The 23,873-nt window shown below is 35.0% G+C and overlaps 1 protein-coding gene across 1 annotated transcript; it reads left to right on the forward strand.

Moving 5' to 3' along the window:
• Positions 1 to 32: 32 nt before the first annotated feature.
• Positions 33 to 20,525, forward strand: LOC107548411 (cleavage and polyadenylation specificity factor subunit 2-like; the record flags this gene model as incomplete). Its single annotated transcript, XM_016229075.1, has 10 exons — positions 33 to 51; positions 154 to 341; positions 1,150 to 1,440; positions 2,222 to 2,322; positions 4,827 to 5,030; positions 5,215 to 5,367; positions 12,336 to 12,561; positions 15,579 to 15,890; positions 17,672 to 17,806; positions 20,195 to 20,525. Coding segments are annotated over 10 exons (1,722 nt in total), but the record flags the coding sequence as incomplete, so codon positions are not given.
• Between the last annotated feature and the right edge of the window lie 3,348 nt (positions 20,526 to 23,873).

Raw genomic sequence — 23,873 nt, forward strand, 5'->3', positions numbered from 1 at the left:
TTCTTTACTGATGATCTTTTGTGTCCATCTGACGGGACGAGCAACTGCTCAGTAAGTTCAAACTAAACCAACAGTTCACCCAAAATGATTTTGATGATTTGTCATCAAACGTATTTGCTGCAATGAAGTGTGCCGTTCTACACTCTCTTCCAGCCAATGTCATGGAGACCCTCCGCGGCGACGGGAACGTGCTGATCGCCGTGGATACGGCGGGACGAGTGCTGGAACTGTCTCAGCTCCTTGATCAGATCTGGAGGACCAAAGACGCAGGATTGGGTGTTTACTCGCTCGCCCTGCTCAACAACGTCAGCTACAACGTGGTGGAGTTCTCAAAGTCCCAGGTCTCGCTGTCGCAGTCAAGTCCTTCAGAAATGTTGTTTGTGTGGTCTACAATAGTGTCATAACTGTTTTAAAGCAAGCTGGCATGATAGAGTATGTCACTCGCTTTGCAAAAACCAAGTGTGTGCTTTCACTGCATGGTATTTAATGCCGTTTGAATGTCTCGAAATTCAAGATAAGCAGGGACTTTTTTCCTGCACGAGTTTTGTTTAATATTTTTATGAAATGATAATGTTAAGCAATATCATATGAGCAAGAGTGCGTTTTTTCCTGAATATCAGTATGATTGTTAGCAAATGTTACATTGATTTTATGACACAATATTTTGAGATCCATTTGATCCTTTTTCTCTCAAATGTGAGTTATAAACTTGCAGTTCTGACTTTTTTTTCCCCCCCTCTGAATTGGAGGTATAATCTCAAAATTGACTCTTTTTCTCAGAACTGTAAAGAATTCCAACTTTTTTTCACAGAATTGTCAAGAATTCTGACTTTTTTTTTTCTCAGAATTCCTCACAGTTGCAAATGTATGAGTTATTAATTGCGAAATGTAAACTCAGAATTCTGAGAAAGTCAGAAGTCATACTTAGTTTTTTTCCCCCATGGCTTTTGTGTCCCCAAACAATACACACTGAAACGTCATTACTGAATGATTCCGCGTTTTGAACGAATGAGTTTAATGAATGATTCAGTGACCGACTGAATCAGTTGTTACAATGAAATGTCTTAATAATATCTGTATTATTTTTTAAATATTGCATGTGTAGCAAGACGTGTCAGAAATCAGAAAGTTTCTTGTGTTTCCTCACAGGTCGAGTGGATGAGCGATAAACTGATGCGATGCTTCGAGGACAAGAGGAACAACCCTTTCCAGTTCCGCCACCTGTCGCTCTGTCACAGCCTGTCCGATCTGAGCCGCGTGCCCAGCCCGAAGGTGGTTCTGTGCAGCCAGCCCGATCTGGAGGCCGGCTTCTCCCGAGAGCTCTTCATACAGTGGTGCCAGGATGCCAAGAACTCAGTCATCCTCACCTACAGAACCACACCGGGAACGCTGGCCCGCTACCTCATAGACAACCCAGGGGAGAAGAGAATCGAGCTGGAGGTGAGGCCTTAAACTGGTTTGAGTCTGGTTTACTTTTTCTGGCTAACAGCCGACAAGGAATTTAATATGAAGATAGGACAAAGTATACTTTTTTTTAGCAACATTATGAAAGTGAATAACAGGCACAACAATAACAGATGAGTTTCAGTATATTGGATCCGTGCAGTCAGTCTTAAAGTGACAGCAGCCTAATATAAATCAAATCAAATAACAAAAGTAGCTATATCGAGATTGTGAAATAAAATCATACTGTGAAGTAAGATTTTGAAAAAAAATATAACAAAAAAACTATCATAGGAAAAAATAGAAATTAGCTGAAAATATGATTTTATGATCAGAATTTTTTTTTCTTTTTTTTGTTGCACATCAGAAAACAATGTTAGCATCCATTCATTATAACTTAATTTTTGGGGGGATATTTTTTCATCTTCTGGGTTTAATATCTACATCATGTCAATTTTACAGGATGTGTGTCGTGATTATTAATGAGACTGTGGTCTTTCTATGAGGAGACGTTGTAATTATTCACGAGAACTTATTTACCAAAGTTACCAAAAAACAAAACTGGATAAACTGTTTTGCTAGCGGGTAACTGGTTTGCTTGTTATTACATCGCTCAGACAAATCTCTGAATATCACATTTAATTTGATCCCACAAATTTGGGCAAATCTAGTGATTAGTTTTCCTCTAGCTTTTTTTCAAGCAATTTTTGTGTGCAAAATGCATCGGATGGCCAGTGATTTTGAAGATTTTGTGTTTTCTTTTCTTTAACTAAACCAGATAAGAAAACGTTGCAGACTGGAAGGACGAGAACTAGAGGAATACATGGAGAAAGAGAAAATGAAGAAAGAGGCTGCCAAAAAACTGGAGCAGGCGAAAGAGTGAGTAGAAATGTGTCTGAGACTAAAATACTGTCTGAATGACAAACTGCTTGGATTCACCCAGAATACACTGCTGATCAAACTAAGACTTTCTAACGGTATTTATTAAGGGTGTAGAGGGTAATTTTCTACAAATATTCATAAGACAGATCCTCACTGAAAAAAAATAATTTTATAAATACTTATCATTCACGCGATTGGGTCACAAAGTTGTTGGCTCTTTGAGCTGTGATGTTAAACATTCAACATCTCCTGCTGCTGCTGCTTAAAATGGAATGAAAACACTTTGAAACAGCAACTCTTGAGTTGATCAGGTTGTGCAAAGCCTGCACTAATGCTACTATCTTTCCAGTGATGCCTTTTGCCTCCAGATGAATCCATGTTTTGCTATCTGTTTCAAGAAGTGCTAAAGTCTGTTCACATTTGTGCTCTTTAATGAATCAAACTCTGACCCAAAACAAGTGAACTGACTGAAAAATCACTTAGTTCTCTTTTACATTATACAGTACCATTCAAAAGTCTCTTCTGTTTGCCAAGGCTGCATTTATTTGATCAAAAATACAGCAAAAAGAGTGAAATATTATTAAAATTTAAAGTTAGTCAAGTCAAGTTTATTTGTAAAGCGCTTTTCACGATACTAATCATTGCAAAGCAACTTTACAGCAAATTAAGTTTCTACAATATTTAGTCGTAGCTTATCAGTGGTGACTGTCAGTTGATGAACATATGGCAGAAATGTACGGAAAAATCGATTTAAGACGTAATAAAACAGACGATGAACAACATATGATGCAATCAAACTTATAGCAAAATGTGGTAGTTCTGTATGTTGTTTCGGGGTTGTTATCATCTGAGGTCCTCTGAGGGGTTGCATCATCTCTTCTCAGGTGTTCTGGATCCAGACTGAAGCTTGTGTAAATCCTAGTCAAAAAACAGAGAAACAAATAGAGACATAATTAGCGTAGCTGCTGTTCCAACCAAGCAAAATTGATTTGTTTAACCCAAACTAAAGAATAATAATGTGCATTTGATCAGATATAACTGCAGTACAAGATTATGAGATGCATTATTTGAATGCTTGGCCAAAGAGATGTGTCTTTAATCTAGATTTAAACAGAGAGAGTGTGTCTGAACCCCGAACGTTATCAGGAAGGCTATTCCAGAGTTTGGGAGCCAAATGCGAAAAAGCTCTACCTCCTTTAGTGGACTTTGCTATCCTAGGTACTACCAAAAGTCCAGAGTTTTGCGACCTTAGTTTTGCGAAAATAACTGTTTTCTATGCAAGTATAAAATGTAATTTATTCCTGTGAACCAAAGTTGAATTTTCAGCATCATAACTCCAGTCTTCAGTGTCACGATACATCAGAAATCATTTTAATATGCTGATTGGCTGCTCAAGAAACATTTCTGATTATTATCAGTGTTGAAAACAGTGGAGCTGCTTCACATTTTTGTGAAATTTTTTTTTTTCACATTTTCAGCATTTGTAACATAAATGTCTTTACTGTCACTTTTTCAATTGAATGCATCCTTGTTGAATAAAAGTTAAAAACTAAATTTACTGACCTCAAACTTTTGAACTTGGAACCCATTTAACTTATTTTAAAATATAACACTGAATTGTCACATATTATATTAATAAAAAATATTATATATTATTAGGGATGTAACTATTCACTCAACTCACGATTCGATTCACAATGTTTTTTTTTTACAAAATGAGATTTAAGACAAATAATAAGTTAAATGTGTCCTTTTATTATTGCTTGGACAAAATACTGCACGTTTCTTTGTGAAATTGAAATATAACACAATAATAATGTACTAATATAGCACTTGTAAATTATTGCTCTTTTGTTGGTTTTGATTGCTTCTATTGTCCTCATTTGTTAGTCGCTTTGGATAAAAGCGTTTGCTAAATACCAAAATTTAAATATAATGTAAATGTAAATAACAAAACTAAATTGAAATTTTAAAACAAGCCCCAAATCAAATAAATAACACAAATAAAATAAATCTCTTCATATAAACAAAATAAGTCGTCTGTGCTCTTTCCATTTAAAATTAAAGGCAATCAAATTACATTACATTACAAATTACATTGTAGCTATCCTAACAAACCATACATCAATGGAAAGCTTATTTATTCAGCTTTCAGATGATGCATAAATCGGGAAATTTACCCTTATGACTGGTTTTGTGGTCCAGGGTCACATATGAGACAATTATATATGAGACCACTAGAAAGGAACTATTGAAGTCAAAAAGGTGATAAAAAATTACAACACCTAAAATGTACACTTCACTTTACACAGTAATATTCATGTTAACCTAAAGATATTGAGATAAAGCACTGTTCATGAGTATGTTATATTCACTTTTGAGCAGCACTATAAGGCAATCTCAGTTGTTTATGGTTTAATAATGCCATCACTATTATTAGATCAGCTCTGAATCCTAACCCTACCTCAGGTTTAATAAGAGCACTCTGTGTTGATGGTCAGGGTGGACATGGACTCGAGCGATGAGAGCGATATGGACGATGATCTGGAGCAGCCGGCGGTGGTGAAGACCAAGCATCATGACCTGATGATGAAGGGCGAGGGCGGGAGGAAGGGCAGCTTCTTCAAACAGGCCAAAAAGTCCTACCCCATGTTCCCTACACACGAGGAGCGAGTCAAATGGGATGAATACGGCGAAATCATAAGGTGAGTGAGACGATTTAGAGTTATTTCCCTTAAAAAAATCAGAATCGGATGGTAATACCATGATATTTATGGGTTTGTGCTACTATTTCCTCCATAAACTAATAAAAAGTATTTTATAAATCCTCTATTATATGTGTTATGTTTATTGTGTAATATTCATGTTCTGTATTTACTCTAACCACAGGCCCGAGGAGTTTCTGGTTCCAGAGCTCCAGGCCACAGAAGAGGAGAAGAGCAAACTGGAGTCTGGACTGACTAACGGAGAGGAGCCGATGGAGCAGGACCTGTCCGACGTTCCCACCAAATGCACCAGCACCACACAAGCGCTAGACATCAGGTGATTGTTCATTTCATCATCAGTCTGACTCTTATTACTGATTATGATAAATAAGTGAAAAAACTCTGGATGAAAGTTCATTGGAAAAAAAACCTACATTTACTTTGTTTAAATGTTTTAATAGGGAGGGTTGTATTAAAACCTCAGCAGTGTTGTTGTTGTTTTTATTAGAATTTATAATATTAGAAAATTCTACACACACACACATAATTTGTTTACATATCATTTCTGTGCAAAATGCTAAACTTTAAATGTAGAGGTTTAATATATAAAAATATATATTTTTTTATGTATTTTTTTTATTTATGTATTAAAACCTCTGCAGTGTTATTTTTGAATAAATATTAGCAAATTTGTGAGATTGGGCAGTATTCAGGATTTATTCTATAAATTATTTATTTTTTGTTCAAAACGCTAATGTCAAATATTAATAAATCTAAGCAAATTTGTGCACTACAGCAGTGTTCAAGACTTATATATACTGTAAAAAAATAATCACTCAGAAATTGCTAGTAAATTCACAAACAATTACAAAGAAACAGGAAGTAAGACGTTGAATTAAACATCAAATTTTAAATTAGAAAGACTAAAATGGTATTTTCTTGTAAAATATACTCCAATAATCTTTGTTTTATTTACAACTTCGAAAAATATTTTTACTGTCTGTATATAACTACTGTTTTTTTTTGTACAAAATGCTAAAGTTAAAATAAAAGTATACGACAGTTTAAATATATTAAAACCAGTGTTATATATATATTTATTTATTATTAAATTTAGTTTTTTTCAGGTTTTGTTCTATACATTTTATGTTGAAAAGTTTTAAAACAAGATATATATACTTTTTGTTTTATATATATATATATTTTTATCAGAACAAGGTACATTGAAAGAATTCAGTGACAAAGGCACTTTCAAAGGCATTCATTTTTACTTTTTCTACCCACAACATAAAACAAAACAAAACAAAAAAGACCATGGGGGCAGGGGAAGGGGAGAGGATTTGTGTGTGGGGTGGGGGGTTGGGGGGCTTGGCTCAAAGTTGGAGGAGTACATTCTTCTCGATATAGATTATTAAAGGATCCAATGTTTTGTAAAACGTTCTGGTTGATCCTCTTAGAAAATATGAGATTTTTTCAGTTTTTAGAAAAAACATTACATCACTAAGCCATAGTGATGATTTAGGTGGCATTGGTGATTTCCACTCTAAAATAATTCTTCTTCTAGCTATTAATGTTGCAAATGCCATGTCATTTTCTTTATCTTCAGTTATGTGAATGTTTTTTTCAGTTTTTAGAAAAAACATTACATCACTAAGCCATAGTGATGATTTAGGTGGCATTGGTGATTTCCACTCTAAAATAATTCTTCTTCTAGCTATTAATGTTGCAAATGCCATGTCATTTTCTTTATCTTCAGTTATGTGAATGTTGTCACCTGTAACTCCAAACAGAGCCATTATTGGGTTAGGCTGCATTCTTAAAGGGGTCATATGATGCGATTTCAAGTTTTCCTTTCTCTTTGGAGTGTTACAAGCTGATTGTGCATAGATAAGATCCCTGAAGTTGCAAAGACTAAAGTCTCAAAACCAAAGAGATATTCTTTATCAAAGTTAAGACTCTGCCACACCCCCCTAAAACGGCTCGTTCTAACACGCCCCCACATATCTACCTCACTATGTGGAAATATTTGCATAATGCGCCCAAATGTTCACGCAAAGAAAGAAGGCGTGGTTTCAGTAACCGCAGTTAGTGTTGAAGCAGCATGTCAGGGAGACGCTGTGTGTTTCTAGGCGAAAGCAAAAGCACTTTATTTGGCCTTCCAGAAGTAGATGCATTTAGGAATCTTTAAGATGACTTACAACAGAACAGCAATGCATTTTATGGACCACCATTTCGTGAACCTAGGAGAGGAGGTAATTCTGACTTTGCTATGACAATCTTGCGCTTCTGAATCAGCTACTGTTTTATTATTAGTTTAAGTATTTGCTATTGACTGTTCAAATGCGGAGTTTTGCGCATCATGTGTGTGTGTGTGCACGTGTGCACGCGCGTGTGTGTGTGAGAGAGAGAGAGAGAGAGAGAGAGAGAGAGACACACATCACATCACATCACAGTAGAGTCAGCTGTCTTAACCGCAGCTTGTGTACTGCATCATTACAGTGTCTGTTCCCCTTTCGGGCTTGAACTGATGGTAAAACTAATGACATTATTTACTGTCTTTACATTTATTTTGAAAGATGAAGCTCGTGATTATGGTAAGGGGCGTTACATTTCCGACGAGTGCTTGCGGTGTTCGGCCAATCACAATGCACTGGTTCAGCTGGCCAATCAGAGCAGACTGCGCTTGTCGGAAGGAGGGACTTTGTAGAAAACGAAGCGTTTGAGAGAGGCGGGGCATAGAGGACCTACAATAATGTACAGTATTTGAAAAGTTATGTGTTTTTTGAACATTAAAGCATGTCAACATATTCTGTTACACCAAATACACAAAATAATGATCTTTAAAAAAAGCATCATATGACCCCTTTAAATTAAATGCTGAGTTTAAAATGTCAAATATTGAAGACCAAAATTGTCTCAGTTTAGTGCATGACTTGGACATATGGGTTAGATCTGCCTTAAATGCACTGCAACGATCACATGTTTCATCTATATGTTGGTATAGTTTAGCCAGTTTGGTTTTACTAGTGAATCCGGTAGAGAACTTTCATCTGAATCAGCTTGAGTCGTGCACAAGATGAAGTCCTATTTATTCTGTCAACAGCTTTGTCCCAAGTGTCTTTGGATATGTCAATTCCCAACTCTCCTATTCATTCTGTTTTGATCTTCTCTAGTGATCTATTTTGGAATGTCATAATTAAGTTATATATTTTGGAAATGAAGCCCTTGAGGTGTGTAGGGGTCTTAAGAACCAAGTACCCGTACTCTTTTAATATTTTCACAACTTCAGAGATGCAACGGGCACTCTCCTATTCATTCTGTTTTGATCTTCTCTAGTGATCTATTTTGGAATGTCATAATTAAGTTATATATTTTGGAAATGAGGCCCTTGAGGTGTGTAGGGGTCTTAAGAACCAAGTACCCGTACTCTTTTAATATTTTCACAACTTCAGAGATACATGATAGTGGGTCAGTTATATATAATAACAGATCGTCAGCATATAGAGAGAATTTACACTCTACACCCCTTCTTTTAATACCACTGATAGACTGTGATGATCTGAGTACTGATGATAATGGCTCTATAGCCAAAATAAATAGCAAAGGGCTAAGGGGGCATCCTTGCCGTGAATCCTGATTCAGAGGGCATTTGAGGAAACACAGAGCAATGGGCCTGAATAAAGTGTCGAATCATTGTAAGGTCATTACAGGTCATTGTAATTAGCAAAAATATTATCAATGAAAAAGTCACTGCATTTAACTATACCCAAGTCCTGCCATTGCTTGAAAAGTAGGATCTAGCTTGGCAGCTGGGAAAAGATGATTATTACATATGGGGGTTTCCAAGGAAGATTCTGTGAGTTGAAATGCTTGTCTAAACTGATTATATATTTTGAGAGTCGAAATTACAACTGGACTTGAGGAAAACTGCGATGGTGAGAATGGTGACTTCATTGTAATCAGCACCGACAGCGATGTTGATTTGCAAGATTTAGCCTCCGCTTCACACCATTCTATATGTGGGGACTGAAACCAATAAATAACTTTTTGTAAATTTGCTGCCCAATAATAATTTAGCAAATTTGGGAGAGCCAGTCATCCGTCCTTTTTAGGGTTTTCAAGAAACTCCCTGTGTATTCTTGGCTTTTTGCCCACCCCCATATAAAGGAAGACAGCAACCTATTGGTTGACTGATAAAAGGACTTTGGCAAGAAAATTGGAAGACTCTGAAACAAATACAATAATCTGGGTAACACATTCATTTTAACACAATTGATTTTACCAGTTAAAGACAAATATATAACACTCCACCGTCGGAAATCTGATTCAAGTTTTTTAAGTATGGGATTATAATTTGCTTTAAACAGATCAGTGTACGAACGGGTAATATTTATTCCTAAGTATTTAAATCTTGATTTTGATATACAAAAGGGCAAGTCTGTATCTGTAATCTGATCTGCCATATGATTTACAGGGAAGCATATACTTTTAGAGAAGTTTAATTTATAACCTGAAAAGTACCCGTACTCTTTTAATATTTTCACAACTTCAGAGATACATGATAGTGGGTCAGTTATATATAATAACAGATCGTCAGCATATAGAGAGACTTTATACTCTACACCCCTTCTTTTAATACCACTGATAGACTGTGATGATCTGAGTACTGATGATAATGGCTCTATAGCCAAAATAAATAGCAAAGGGCTAAGGGGGCATCCTTGCCGTGTGCCTCTAGACAAGGAAAAATATTGTGATACTATCTTATTTGTGACTACGGCTGCCTTAGGTTGATGATAAAGCAGGTGAATCCAGGAAATTAATTTTGAGCCAAATCCAAATTGATCTAGTACAGCAAATAAATAGTTCCATTCGACTCTATCAAATGCTTTCTCTGCGTCTAGAGAAATAATCACTTCAGGATTACCCTCGGACGATGCATTTAAATCTTGATTTTGATATACAAAAGGGCAAGTCTGTATCTGTAATCTGATCTGCCATATGATTTACAGGGAAGCATATACTTTTAGAGAAGTTTAATTTATAACCTGAAAAGTACCCGTACTCTTTTAATATTTTCACAACTTCAGAGATGCATGATAGTGGATCAGTTATATATAATAACAGATCGTCAGCATATAGAGAGACTTTATACTCTACACCCCTTCTTTTAATACCACTGATAGTCTGTGATGATCGGAGTACTGATGATAATGGCTCTATAGCCAAAATAAATAGCAAAGGGCTAAGGGGGCATCCTTGCCGTGTGCCTCTAGACAAGGAAAAATATTGTGATACTATCTTATTTGTGACTACGGCTGCCTTAGGTTGATGATAAAGCAGGTGAATCCAGGAAATTAATTTTGAGCCAAATCCAAATTGATCTAGTACAGCAAATAAATAGTTCCATTCGACTCTATCAAATGCTTTCTCTGCGTCTAGAGAAATAATCACTTCAGGATTACCCTCTGACGCAGGAGAATGCACAACATTAAGAAGTTTCCTAATATTAATGAAGGAGTGGCACCCCTTTATGAAGTCTGTCTGGTCTTGTGAAATAATATCTGGTATTATATATACTCTATTCTAGAGGCCAGTACTTTAGATACAATTTTAACGTCTACATTTAGTAAGGAAATAGGTCTGTAAGAACTACAATCAAGGGCTATATATACCTTTTAAGAGGATAAATTCTATTAAAAAGCAGTGTTTAGGATGTCATCCGTATATTTGGCCTGCAGGTGGCGCTCACCCCGTAGTGTGTGAGATTGTCACAAATCAGTGTTTGGTAAAAATGTGTCACGCTTTTACTAAGATCTAGCATCATAGACGTGTCCTACAGTCAGTTCAAAATATTCAGGTCTCTCCCAAACACACTCAGATGTCTGTGTTTGCCAATGCACTGCTGTCAGGTTTAGCAGAATAATTAGCACTTATGCCTAATAACCCTCCATCCATCTCTAATGATTTGCTCTTCTGCGATTTGTGTGTTTATTTGCCGCTGAATTGATAGATAATGTGAGTTCAGACTCAATGAGTGATTCTGATTTCCAGTGGTGAGGCAATGTTTAAATCATTTGAGATTTGAGCTTCATTTAATGCTAAACACTTGCCAGCATTTTACAATTATCATTCTATCAGTTTTAAAGCTTAATCATTTGAAAACATCAGAATGAAAATGAGAATACTTCAGAAAGAAAATACACATTTCAGCATGTCAACAAAAAATAGCTGCTAACATTTACTATTTTCATGATTTATAGTGTAAATGAAATGCATAGAAGGTAAATGGAAATAAGTAAATTATTTAAAATTGTGAAGAATTATTATATTATAAAATGTAATAATTCAGATAAGTTGTCTAAGCTTTTCAGGTTCCTACCATTTAGAAAAACCTCATCAAATGAGAGCTTATTTTGTAACGTTAAGCAATATATTGTATAAACCCGATATACAGACAACGAGTCTTCAGGAAAATAAATAGTAATTATTAATTAAAATAATAATATAATTATATAAAATAATTATAACATTATAATTAATAACAATTAATATACTATATAGTAATATATTTAAATATTATTATGATAAAATTGTGTGTGTGTGTGTATATGTATATATATATATATATATATATATATATATTAAGCTTTTCAGGTTCCTACCATTTAGAAAAACCTCATCAAATGAGAGCTTATTTTGTAAAGTTAAGCAAAATATTTTATAAACCCGATATACAGACAACGAGTCTTCAGGAAAATAAATAGTAATTATTAATTAAAATAATAATATAATTATATAAAATAATTATAACATTATAATTAATAACAATTAATATACTATATAGTAATATATTTAAATATTATTATGATAAAATTGTGTGTGTGTGTGTATATGTATATATATATATATATATATGTATATTTATTTATTTATTAATAAAAAAATGTGAAAATCTGTTACTGAAATTTTGGTTAAAAAAACAAATGAGATTTATATTTACATTGTCTACTCTAAAGTTTGAATCTAAATGGGGAAAAAAAATTCTATAGCTTTGTCAAATTCAAATCTATAGATTAGTCAAATTCTGTCAGTGTTGTGAGATATTATATATATATATATATAATTCTTCTTCTTTTTTTTTTTTTTTTTGTTTTTTTTTTTTTTGGCTATTCTGGAATGGCTTCTTGCTTTTTTTTTTTTTTTTTTTTTTTGGAATGTTGTATTGTTTGGTCGTACTTTCATGGCAGACTGACCCAGATATGCCGCGTTCAGAGTCATTGATGCATCTGTTGTGTCCCTCAGAGCTCGAGTCATGTACATCGATTACGAGGGCCGTTCTGACGGGGACTCCATTAAGAAGATCATAAACCAGATGAAACCCAGACAGCTAATCATCGTTCACGGGCCGCCTGAGGCCAGCCAGGACCTGGCCGAGTCCTGCAAGGCCTTCAGCGGCAAAGACATCAAAGTTTACACGCCAAAACTGCAGGAGACTGTGGACGCCACCAGCGAGACCCACATTTACCAGGTAATAACTCTCTCCGTCACACAAAAACTGACATTTACAAATTATATATATTTCAACAACTTTGAGAAATGCCATCTTAGGTATCAAAGCATTTTCACTGAGAAATTAGATAACATTTCTTCCAAGCAATGTGGTAGAGAGAGAAACTTGCACACCTGGCAGCTGGGAGATATAGCAGTCATAACATAGTAAGATTTAGAATTTTGGCTTGCTACATCTTCAAATATGCACACCTCAAAATATTCACCACAATTATTTATTTTAAACTGTCATCGCAGCTATTATGTATGCAATTTTACCCACATTATATATAGATATTCACTGCAGTTCTATACTGTAAGACTGCAAAAATGATTTTTAATGAAAAATGCTCTATATAGATTTTCCAAGATGGAAGCCCGGTCACTTTTTTTTTTTTTTTTGATGGTTGCTTTTTAAAGTACATGCAATAAAGAAGATATTCAAGCAGACTTTCTTTTAGATCTGCTGATTAGATCTACAATGAGTATAATAATTTTATAAAAATAAGCTTTTATAACAAGTTAGCAAAAACATCAGTATTTAAATTTTGCATTTATTTAACACACATTATGCTGGCATAAGTCAGAATTTGTAATTGCTGATGAGATAGAGATTGAGCATTATCTGATGGCCTTGTCATTAGGATGCTAATGAGAGACTGGTCTATTCTGCCCAGCCTTGTCTTCGCTCTGTGGCTAAATGAGAATGACATGGCCCACCTGAGACGGATCATCCTCCAGTTAATATTTCCAATCTGTTAATCAATGAGCTGATCGATAGATGGTAGGGTGAGAGGAGACAGACAGGGTCCCCCAACTGTCAGCATGGTGCCCCCGTGGGATTGCGGGGCTACACTGGCTCTCTGGATCAGGTGGCAGCTGAAGTAACAAGTCCTCATGCCGGTTTTTACAATGTTTGATTCTTAAATGCTTGTTATTTTTAAAAAATATGGATTAATAAAATGGCTATTCTGGAATGGCTTCTTGCTTTTTTTTTTTTTTTTTTTTTTTGGAATGTTGTATTGTTTGGTCGTACTTTCATGGCAGACTGACCCAGATATGCCGCGTTCAGAGTCATTGATGCATCTGTTGTGTCCCTCAGAGCTCGAGTCATGTACATCGATTACGAGGGCCGTTCTGACGGGGACTCCATTAAGAAGATCATAAACCAGATGAAACCCAGACAGCTAATCATCGTTCACGGGCCGCCTGAGGCCAGCCAGGACCTGGCCGAGTCCTGCAAGGCCTTCAGCGGCAAAGACATCAAAGTTTACACGCCAAAACTGCAGGAGACTGTGGACGCCACCAGCGAGACCCACATTTACCAGGTAATAACTCTCTCCGTCACACAAAAACTGACATTTACAAATTATATATATTTCAACAACTTTGAGAAATGCCAACTTAGGTAATATATATAAATATATATATATTAGTGCTGTCAAACGATTAATTGCGATTAATCGCATACAAAATAAAAGTTTTTGTTTGCATATATGTGTTCTGTGTATATTTATTATGTATAGATAAATACACACAGTATATATTTTGAAAAATATTTACATGTATTTACATGTCTATATTTATATTCATATAATTTATATTATAAATAATTATATTTAATATATAAACAACATATTTTTCTGAACATGCATGTGTGTGTATTTATATTTATTATATGTGTATTTATGTAATAAACATATAGAGCACACATACATATATTATGTAAACAAAACTTTTATTTTGGATGCGATTAATCGCGATTAATCATTTGACAGCACTAATATATATATATATGTATATATAGGGGTGTCCCCCACTAAGGATTTTCACATTTTTTACAATCATTTGACATCAATAATATATATATCTATATATATATATAGGGGTGTCCCCCACTAAGGATTTTCACATTTTTTACAATAGTGCTCTCATTAGAATGTTGTTGTTGTTATGTATATATGACAGTAGTTATTAATGTTCTGCATTTCTGTTTTGAGCTGCGCGCGCTGAAGATGACCAGTAGAATGAAGCAGCAGGTTTTTAATCAATGGTATTTAAGTCATCATTTATCTCATATAGAATATGCTTTGTTATTTATACAACATAATGTTAATATTACGACTTATAGGCTATCTACACAAAATGCCATGAATGCACATGAACGCGGCTCTGAATTAACTCCTTTTGTGGATATAACGTGCAGAAACACGGCAACTAAACTCTAAAATTTCACAGCGTTTTATTATAATAGTGTTCACATTATAATGTTATGTATATGACAGTCCCAGTCAGTTATTAATATTCTGCATTGTTGTTTGACCTACTTGCGCTGCGTGCTGAAGAGATAATCACCGTAGTACTACAATGAAGCGCTTTACTGCAACGCAACTCAACCAAATGCATCTTATATGAGATAAATATATAAAATATATAAACTGGCTGAAATGTTTTGAAATCACTTGTACCCTACCTGATCGAAAAAATCCAGTCTTTCACTCTGCCTGTGTCAGTTTGAGTCTTGTTAAAGATTTAAATCGCTGCCGCCAAGATGCTCCTCTGCCGGTCATGGATTATGGAAAGTGAAACTTAAATCTATAGGGGTGGTTGGATTTATTCACGCACGTTAAAATATTAATTTAAAGCTTCTTTCTTTTCAGATTCTTATTTACGGCATTATTTTAACAGGCTGTATATTAACTTATTGGGAGAAAACCAGTAGTTCTATGTGAAATCAGACATTTGAGCACCTCCATATAGCCAAATGTGAATTTATGTGAAAGTTTTGCAGTATGACATGCTAAACTCCATCTTACTGCTTAATATATAAATATTAAGATATGGAATAGTTCACTAAAGGTTCTGGGAGCTTTGAGTTGTGGATGTTTCAAAATAGCATCATTTATCATGTTATGCTATAATTTTAACTTTGACATTGCAAAGTGTCCAGTCTTCTGAAATGTTCACAGACTGATGAAGCTGTAAATGTGTCTGTAGGTCAGACTGAAGGACTCGTTGGTCAGTTCGCTGCAGTTCTGTAAAGCCAAAGACACAGAGCTGGCCTGGATCGATGGCGTTCTGGATATGCGGGTGGAGAAAGTGGACACGGGTGTCGTCGCAGAGATGGGAGACGCCAAAGAGGAGACGGAGAATGGAGAGCCAGCCATGGACGTCACGCCGGACCTGACGACTGAGCCCAGCGCCGCGGCTAACCAGCGGGCCATCAAGACTCTGTTTGGAGAGGACGACAGGGAGATTTCAGAGGAGAGCGACGTCATTCCCACGCTGGAGCCGCTGCCTGCTCATGAGGTGAGAGAGACACAGCAAATCCTGCACAAACAACACGTTTAACCTGCGTTGCTCAAGTTTTGTTTAGTTTAAGTAGATAATGTAAAATAAAGTAGTAAGCCCCAAGAAGCCGTGGTTTACAGTGCATTTATAACAGCTAAGGGCTTCACGGGGCTTATTGCTTTTATACGGTTATTCCATATACGTAGTTAGGTTTCACAAAATAAAACAGAGCAAATAAAGTGTAATGATATAAATAAAAACCGTATTCTTCCACCAAACAATATAGTTCCTCAGAAACAGTTGTGGTTGCAACAAAGTGGTTGACGAGCAACACACAGAAGTAAATTAAGGCGTATGTTTGTAGAGTAATTTACAACAGCTTCGAACACAGCTCAACCAATCAGAATCAAGGACCGGAACTATCCGTTTTATGACAAAAAAATTACTACGTACTATATAGACATCTTTTAAAAATAAATAATAATCAAAATAAAAATGTCAAAAGATTGCCAAACTAAATACAAAATAAAATTCAAGTGAAAACAGAAAATATTAAATTAAAATCTAATTCAAAATATTTACAAAAACTATAAACATAATTATAATGTAATTTTACTACCTTTTCAATAATCTTTCCTATAAAAGGAAGATTTGATATTGGTCTATAGTTGCTCAATATGGTGTTATCAAGATTTCTCTTTTTCAGAAGGGGTTTAACAACTGCAGTTTTCAGGGAGTTTGGAAAAGTCCCAGAAAGACTTTTTTACAGTAAAACTGAATTTTATTTCAGCTAGTTGCCAAGGCAACAGTTCTCAATTCCACTTAATTTGATGTAATAAAATAACTATAAACTAAAATTAATAAATACTATAGACAAATTAAAAAGAAACCTAATAATGACAAAATACTTTTACTAAAATGACTAAAACTATCAAATTAAAGTGAAAACCGAATAAATTAAGATAAAATCGTATTTCAAAAATCAGTTGCCAAGGCAACATTTCTACTTTTCATTTAGTTTAATTTGAAGTAATAAAATAATTAAAACTAAATAAAGACTAATAAATAAAAATTAATAACTACTATATAGACACCTTTAAAAAATAATAATAGTAGTAATGACAAAAACAAACATTTCTAAAACTTTTAACACAAATTAAAGTGAAAACAGAGAATATATATCGATAAAATGTCATTCAAAATATCAACAAAAACTATAAACTTAAACTTTATTTCAGCTAGTTGCCAAGGCAATATATATCTCGTTGTTAGGTTTAAGTTGAATTATCATAATAACTAAAACTAAACAAACGTAGTAAAATTAATAATACTATGTAGACATATTGTATAGTAAATATATTATATATATTTAATAATAATATTTATATTATATATATAAATATATAAAAAGTTACAAAACACAGCAAAATAAAATTTTAATTCAATTGAATTTTGCTTAAAGTTGAAGTAATAAAATAACTATAAATGAACTAAAACAACACAACAGAATTTCTAAAACTTTAAAATTAAAGTGAAAACAGAAAATAAAATCTAATTTGAAGTATTAACCAAAATTATAATAGTACATGTTGGTTAGAGAATACAAGTCTGCTGCAATGCAGAGCAAGAGAACAGAGGAAAATATATGTGAAGTGAAGAGAGTGAGTCACATTATAAATGAGGATAAAATGATCTCCTGATGAAGGTTGAAATAAAGCTCTATTGTACAGCTGATCACCAGGGGAAAGACATTCAAATAGAAACATCTCCTCATGGGAAATAACACGTGTTCTCCTCAGGTCCCGGGTCATCAGTCTGTGTTCATCAACGAGCCTCGCCTGTCGGACTTTAAGCAGGTCCTGCTGCGTGAAGGGATCCAGGCCGAGTTTGTGGGCGGAGTTCTGGTGTGTAATAATCTGGTGGCTGTCAGGAGGGTGAGTGGAAGCACATTACACCACATAATATGCAAATCACCTCTTATGAATATTTGATTAGTGGCCGGCACATTATGAGCTGTACAATCAGGATGTGTTCTTAATGTGTGTTGCAAAAAGCCAAATTTGGATTTGACGACTCGGGACATTGCCTTTTGAAAGACGTTTATGCAGTGATCTGCACGTATTTTTAAATTGAAAAATTAAGCATAATTAATATAGTAATGTATCTATAATCTGCAATAATCTTGACAAAAAGTAGCAACGCAGCTTTTTAAGCACATGCAGCTTGTTGTATCTTGTCATGCTACATACATGCACACACAGTAAATCTGTTCATTGAGATCTTATTAACCTGTCAACACAAGCATCATCGGCATTGTCTCATAATTATGGAAAATAATACAGTTTCCCACAATTCAGTGCTTCTGAGTTGACCTTCCATTTCCAATTTGACAAATGAACTGGAAGTCATATCAGCCATTATATTTTTCAATTCAAGTCATTATCTTACAACCAATGTTAGAAATTTCTTGACGTAAACTTGGATCAATAATACATAAGTGTATTTTTGAGAAAACTGGATGTCACTTGCAGAATGAAACATGTAGTTTAATGTCATGTGTATATCAATTTAGAAAGATTTACCCATCCATAATGCACACAATTTTGCATGTTTTAACAAAATAGGAATATATAATGTTTACTGCACACATGAACTTAAAAAAACTAAACATTTTGTTGTAATATATATGCAACATTACATATATATTATATTGCATAAAAGGATTAAGTAATTTGTCTGAACATTATTTCCAAAATAAAGGTAGACTACATTTAATTAATTAATTAATTTACATGCAGCCCAATTAAGTTTATTTATATTGAATATATTTATTTGTGTGTGTGTGTGTTTTGTGCTGTCATATACACCTATTTTTAAAACAACAATCATAAAAAAAAGGAATCTCTTTTATTAATTTTTTTAAATTTAAATTAATTAATTATGGTCTTTCTCTATCATGTGGAAGCCATGTACACAACCACAGTTTTGTCAGTATATAATACCAGTGTTGGGGGTAACGCATTACAAGTAACGCGAGTTACGTAATCAGATTACTTTTTTCAAGTAACTAGTAAAGTAACGCATTACTTTTTAATTTACAAGAGAGTTACTTTTTCAAATAAGTAACGCAAGTTACTTTTTTTTTTCAATTTACTGACTGACAGCTCTCCTGTCCCCATGCTGAGAGAAATCAGAAGATGTTACTGTAGTTCTAAAAAATAATGCAACTCAGAATATGACGCAAACCTGCAATAATTAAATGTTAAACAACACAAATATCCTTTATGTATTTAATCCCATTCTATTAACCAATGTCTTTGCTTCTGACCTTCGATGATCCAGTTCAAGCGTACTAATAAGCACAAATGACTCTAGACAAACATTTGTGTCTTTTTTTATTGCTGAAGTGTGTTGAAATGTCTTCTTCTGTATTCTACTGTACGGACGTACATTTACTTTCCCTTCAGCCCGAGGCTTATTCATTTCACTTTTGGTGTGAAAAGCTTTTATATTTGCCAAAAATATAACTTTTTTTATTTTAAAAACAAACAAGCAAGCCCTATCCAGATTTAAAAAGTAACGCAAAAGTAACGTAATTACTTACTTTTTTATGGAGTAACGCAATATTGTAATGCATTACTTTTAAAAGTAACTTTCCCCAACACTGTATAATACTGGTATATTGCCCACCTCCAGTATATCATATTATATATATATATATATATATATATATATATATCAGGAACCTGCCACGATATGACTAGTTAGCCAGACTTTTTGTAGTACCAGTGGCAAGTGTTCAAATCATCTTGAGATTCCAGCGTTATGCTGTTTTGTTATGAATGAATGATGCATTTATATAGCGCTTTATTGTGTATTGTTGTACACCCAAAGCGCTTTACAATCATATGGGGGGGTCTCTCCTCAACCACCACCAGTGTGCAGCATCCACTTGGATGATGCGACGGCAGCCACAGGACAGCAGCGCCAGTGCGCTCACCACACACCAGCTACAGGTGGAGAGGAGAGAGAGTCATAGAGCCAATCAAGTGGTTGGGGATTATTAGGAGGCCATGATTGACAAAGGCCAGGGGGGCAATTTGGCCAGGACACCGGGGTTACACCCCTACTCTTTACGAGAAGTGCCATGGGATTTTTAATGACCACTGAGAGTCAGGACCTCGATTTAACGTCTCATCCGAAGGACGGGACATCCTGTGTGTACTGTGAACAGCTCTTAACATGCTCACCTGAACACCTCACTGCACTGCTGTACAACACTGACCTCTCTCTCTCTCTCTCTCTCTCTCTCTCTGTCTCAGACGGAAGCGGGCCGCATCTGTCTGGAAGGCTGCCATTGTGATGACTACTACAAGATTCGTGAGCTGTTGTATCAGCAGTACGCTGTAGTTTAATGGATCTCAATCAGCTCCAGCCCCTCCTTTCATTTCCTTTCCTTTTGTAGCTTTTGAGTTGTGTATTTTATTATGGTTTCCCCCCACGTTTACATGGCAGACGTTCTCTCTGAAAGAACGTCTGTCTGGACTGAAGAAGAACAATGCTTTTGTTCCAAACTGCTGGATGCAAGGAATCGTTTAAGCCTTTTTTACCCCTTATTTTGCTCAGATAAACTTCAGTTTTCGTAATGAAAAATTGGTGTCAATGTGAGTTTGTGCATTTACATTTATTCATTTCAGTGCTGCTATATAAAATAACCTGGGCTTGTTCAGAATAGCATACTACCATCTGCAGTGTATAGTATGTATTCTGTGCATAGTATGCACATTTTCTGTATGCATGGAAATACGTACTACATTTGCCGAAATGTGCATTATGCATCAGAACATAATAGTTTGAAAGCTTGTTTCTGCAAGGGGATAAAAACGTAATTCTGTGTCACAATTCTGACTTTTTTCAGAATTTTGTAATTCAGTTTTTTTTTTCCGCTACATAATTGCAGATTTGATCAGTTTTAAGTTTATATCTCAATTTCAACTTTTCTTCTCAGAATTGCAAGTTTATATTACGCATTTCTGAGTTTATATCATACAATTCTGATTTAACCACAGTTGTTTATATTGCGCAATACTGCATTTATATCTCGCAATTCTGAGTATATGTTATGCAATTCTGAGTTTATATTACGCAATTCTGAGTTTACATCATGCAATTTGCGAAACTTTCAAATTGTGAGGAAGAATTGCGAGATATAAACTTAGAATTGTAAAAAACTAATTGTGAGGTCAAGTCGTAATTACCTTATCCCATGGAGGAAACAATCAATCTTGTATAATGGGTACAATATCCCACAATGCAATGTTCTCGAGTTGACATTCCCATTTCAATTTGGCAAATGCACTGGAAGTTCTAGCGTTCTAGCGTTTTATCCATGTGTGTTCCCTAGAAATCTAACCCGTGACCTTTAACACTCAACCCTATGAGGATGCTGAGATAACAATAGTTCTAAGACGCTACGCAAAAAAGACACCATAAATGATATTTATTCTCGTATGAACTGCATTGTTGTCCTTCGTATAGTCTTTGAGCTCGTGACTGTTCCATGTCATGCCCTCTTTTCTTGACCTAAATAACTGATCCAGGGTCAAAGCTTCCTGCGATATTCATAAATATTTCCAGCACGGCTGATCCTGAGTCAGCTGTTTGAATGCACAATCTGCCAGCACAGCAAACATTATGGCCCAGATATGTTTGTTCTCATCTCTATACAAAACATCCAGCATTAATATAGGATTAGTCACTTCTTTTGTCAAAGTTTTCACTTTCTCTGCTAAATATTTGAAAAGAACTTTTAAGGCACTCGCTTGTATGGAAAGATACCGATAATGGCATTAAGAGTTCAGTTCAAAAGTTTTGTTTGGGACGGGTAGTTTCAAGAAAAAATAACCACGAATATTGCAGTATATTGGTTAAATCAGTTTGTTTTATTGAATTTTGTTCAATAATAATTTAAACTTGGTGGTTTTGTGTTTCCACAAAGCACAGAATCCTTTAAACCCAAGATGGTCCCTATCTGTATTTAGAAGAGTTTCTCCTGAATAATTTTTTAAAAAAATAAAAAAATAAATAAAACAAACAGCCAGATGTTTTCTCCTCCACCAAGCTCCAGCTCGTTACAGTTGGCCGGGCATCTGTTGAACCTAGATTCATCTGTCAGACTCCCAGATGGTGGAGTGTGACCCATCAGGCCTGAGAAGATGCTTCCACTGACCCACGGTCCTCCTGCTCGAGATTTACACCATCCTGACTGACACTATTAATGTTGGTAATAATAATAATTTTCAATGCACTTCAGTTCTTAGCTTTGAGTATGTATAACCTACAACTCTGCGCTTTTTATTATAGTAGCAGCACTTTAATCCCTTGTTGAAATTGAAAAATGGTGTGTAATTTGCACACTAGAACCCAGCTAACACCGAATGTTCTCAGTACAGTAACATTCATAGAATGTTTCTTAAAGTCGTCTGGTCTTTAACGATGTTTGCAAATTGTTAACAAAAAAAACCCTACAAAAATTATACATCATTATATACATTGTTAATGGATCATCTTTTAGTTGGACATTCATCTAAGCTTTTTTAAGTGTTATTACTTAGTATTGTTTCAGAATGTTAAGATGACACTTCAAAGTAACATTCCCATAATGCTTGCAAAGCATTAGCACAGAAAACTACATGGTATGTGTGTTGGAGCAGGGTTGGAACAAAACTCTGCAGGGCTCCGACCCTCCAGAAACTGAGTTTGACACCCCTGCCCTAGAGGAACCAATGTGCACCCACCAGTCTCACAAAATCCTGTGGGGACACTGGGAATGTAGAGGAAACACTGTAGGATTGGCTGTCTCAATGTATGTGTGTGTATGCCAGTTCAACTTACTATTTGCTTGGGTACAATGTATGGCACTAAATACACTTCTCCAGTAAAGCATAATGATTAAGGGGGCCTCACACAAAGAGCAGCCTAGGGGCCCTTGACCACCTTAATCCGCCCCTGGATATTGGTCAAACATTTTTTTACACATCATTACGCATTCAGAGAACATGGAAAATTAATGTTCCCATATTTCTAAATGATGAAATGGAAAGTTCCGGGACTTTCTAAAATGCTTAATTTGGCTTAATGTGTAAAGACAGTGTTTTTAAACTCTGTAAACACGTTATTAATAAACCATACTATGTACAGACAAGCAAATGAGTCCAAGATACGAATGCAATGCGTTTAAAAACGCGTCAAGCATTTTCCTCCCATAGAAAACGGTTATAAGTAAAACACTAAAAGGATGCATTAAAACAGTGTTCTTAATATGGACTATGCTTGTTTGTACATAGTATGATTTATTAATACTCTGTTTACTGAGTTTGGTCTTTTAGAAACACTGTTTTAATGCATTAAGCCATGTTAAGTGGTTTCCTATGAAAATGCTTAATGCGTAATTAAACGCGCTGCGTTCTTATTATGGGCTCATCTGCTTGGCTGTATATTTTATGCTTTATTAATAATGTGTTCAGAGAGTTTGGACATTTATAAAAACTGTCTTAACGCATTAAGCCACGTTAAGCGTTTTCCTTTGCTGGTGAAATGCTTAAAGGGTTAGTTCACCCAAAAATGAAAACTAACCCACAAATTGCTCACCCTCAAGTCATCCTAGGTGTATATGACTTTCTTCTTTCAGATGAATCCAGTCTGAGTTATATTAAAAATTGTCTTTGATCTTTCAAGCTGTTTAATGCCACTCAGCGGGTGTTGCATGCATCAGTCCAAAAGAAGTTAAATAAAAAGCGCCCATCCATTAAAAAAATGTCTCCGGGGGGTGAACAAAGGCCTCCTGTAGCGAATCGATGCATTTTTGTAAGAAAAATATCCATATTCAAAACGTAATAATCACTTTAATGTAGCCTGCGCCAGCAGTTGACTGATGCATGCAACACCCACTGAGTGGCATTAAACCGCTTGGAAGATCAAAGACAATTTTTTATATAACTC

This window comes from Sinocyclocheilus grahami, unplaced genomic scaffold (assembly GCF_001515645.1).
Source record: "Sinocyclocheilus grahami isolate Dianchi unplaced genomic scaffold, SAMN03320097.WGS_v1.1 scaffold347.1, whole genome shotgun sequence".
In the NCBI taxonomy this organism is placed as follows: Eukaryota; Metazoa; Chordata; class Actinopteri; order Cypriniformes; family Cyprinidae; genus Sinocyclocheilus; species Sinocyclocheilus grahami.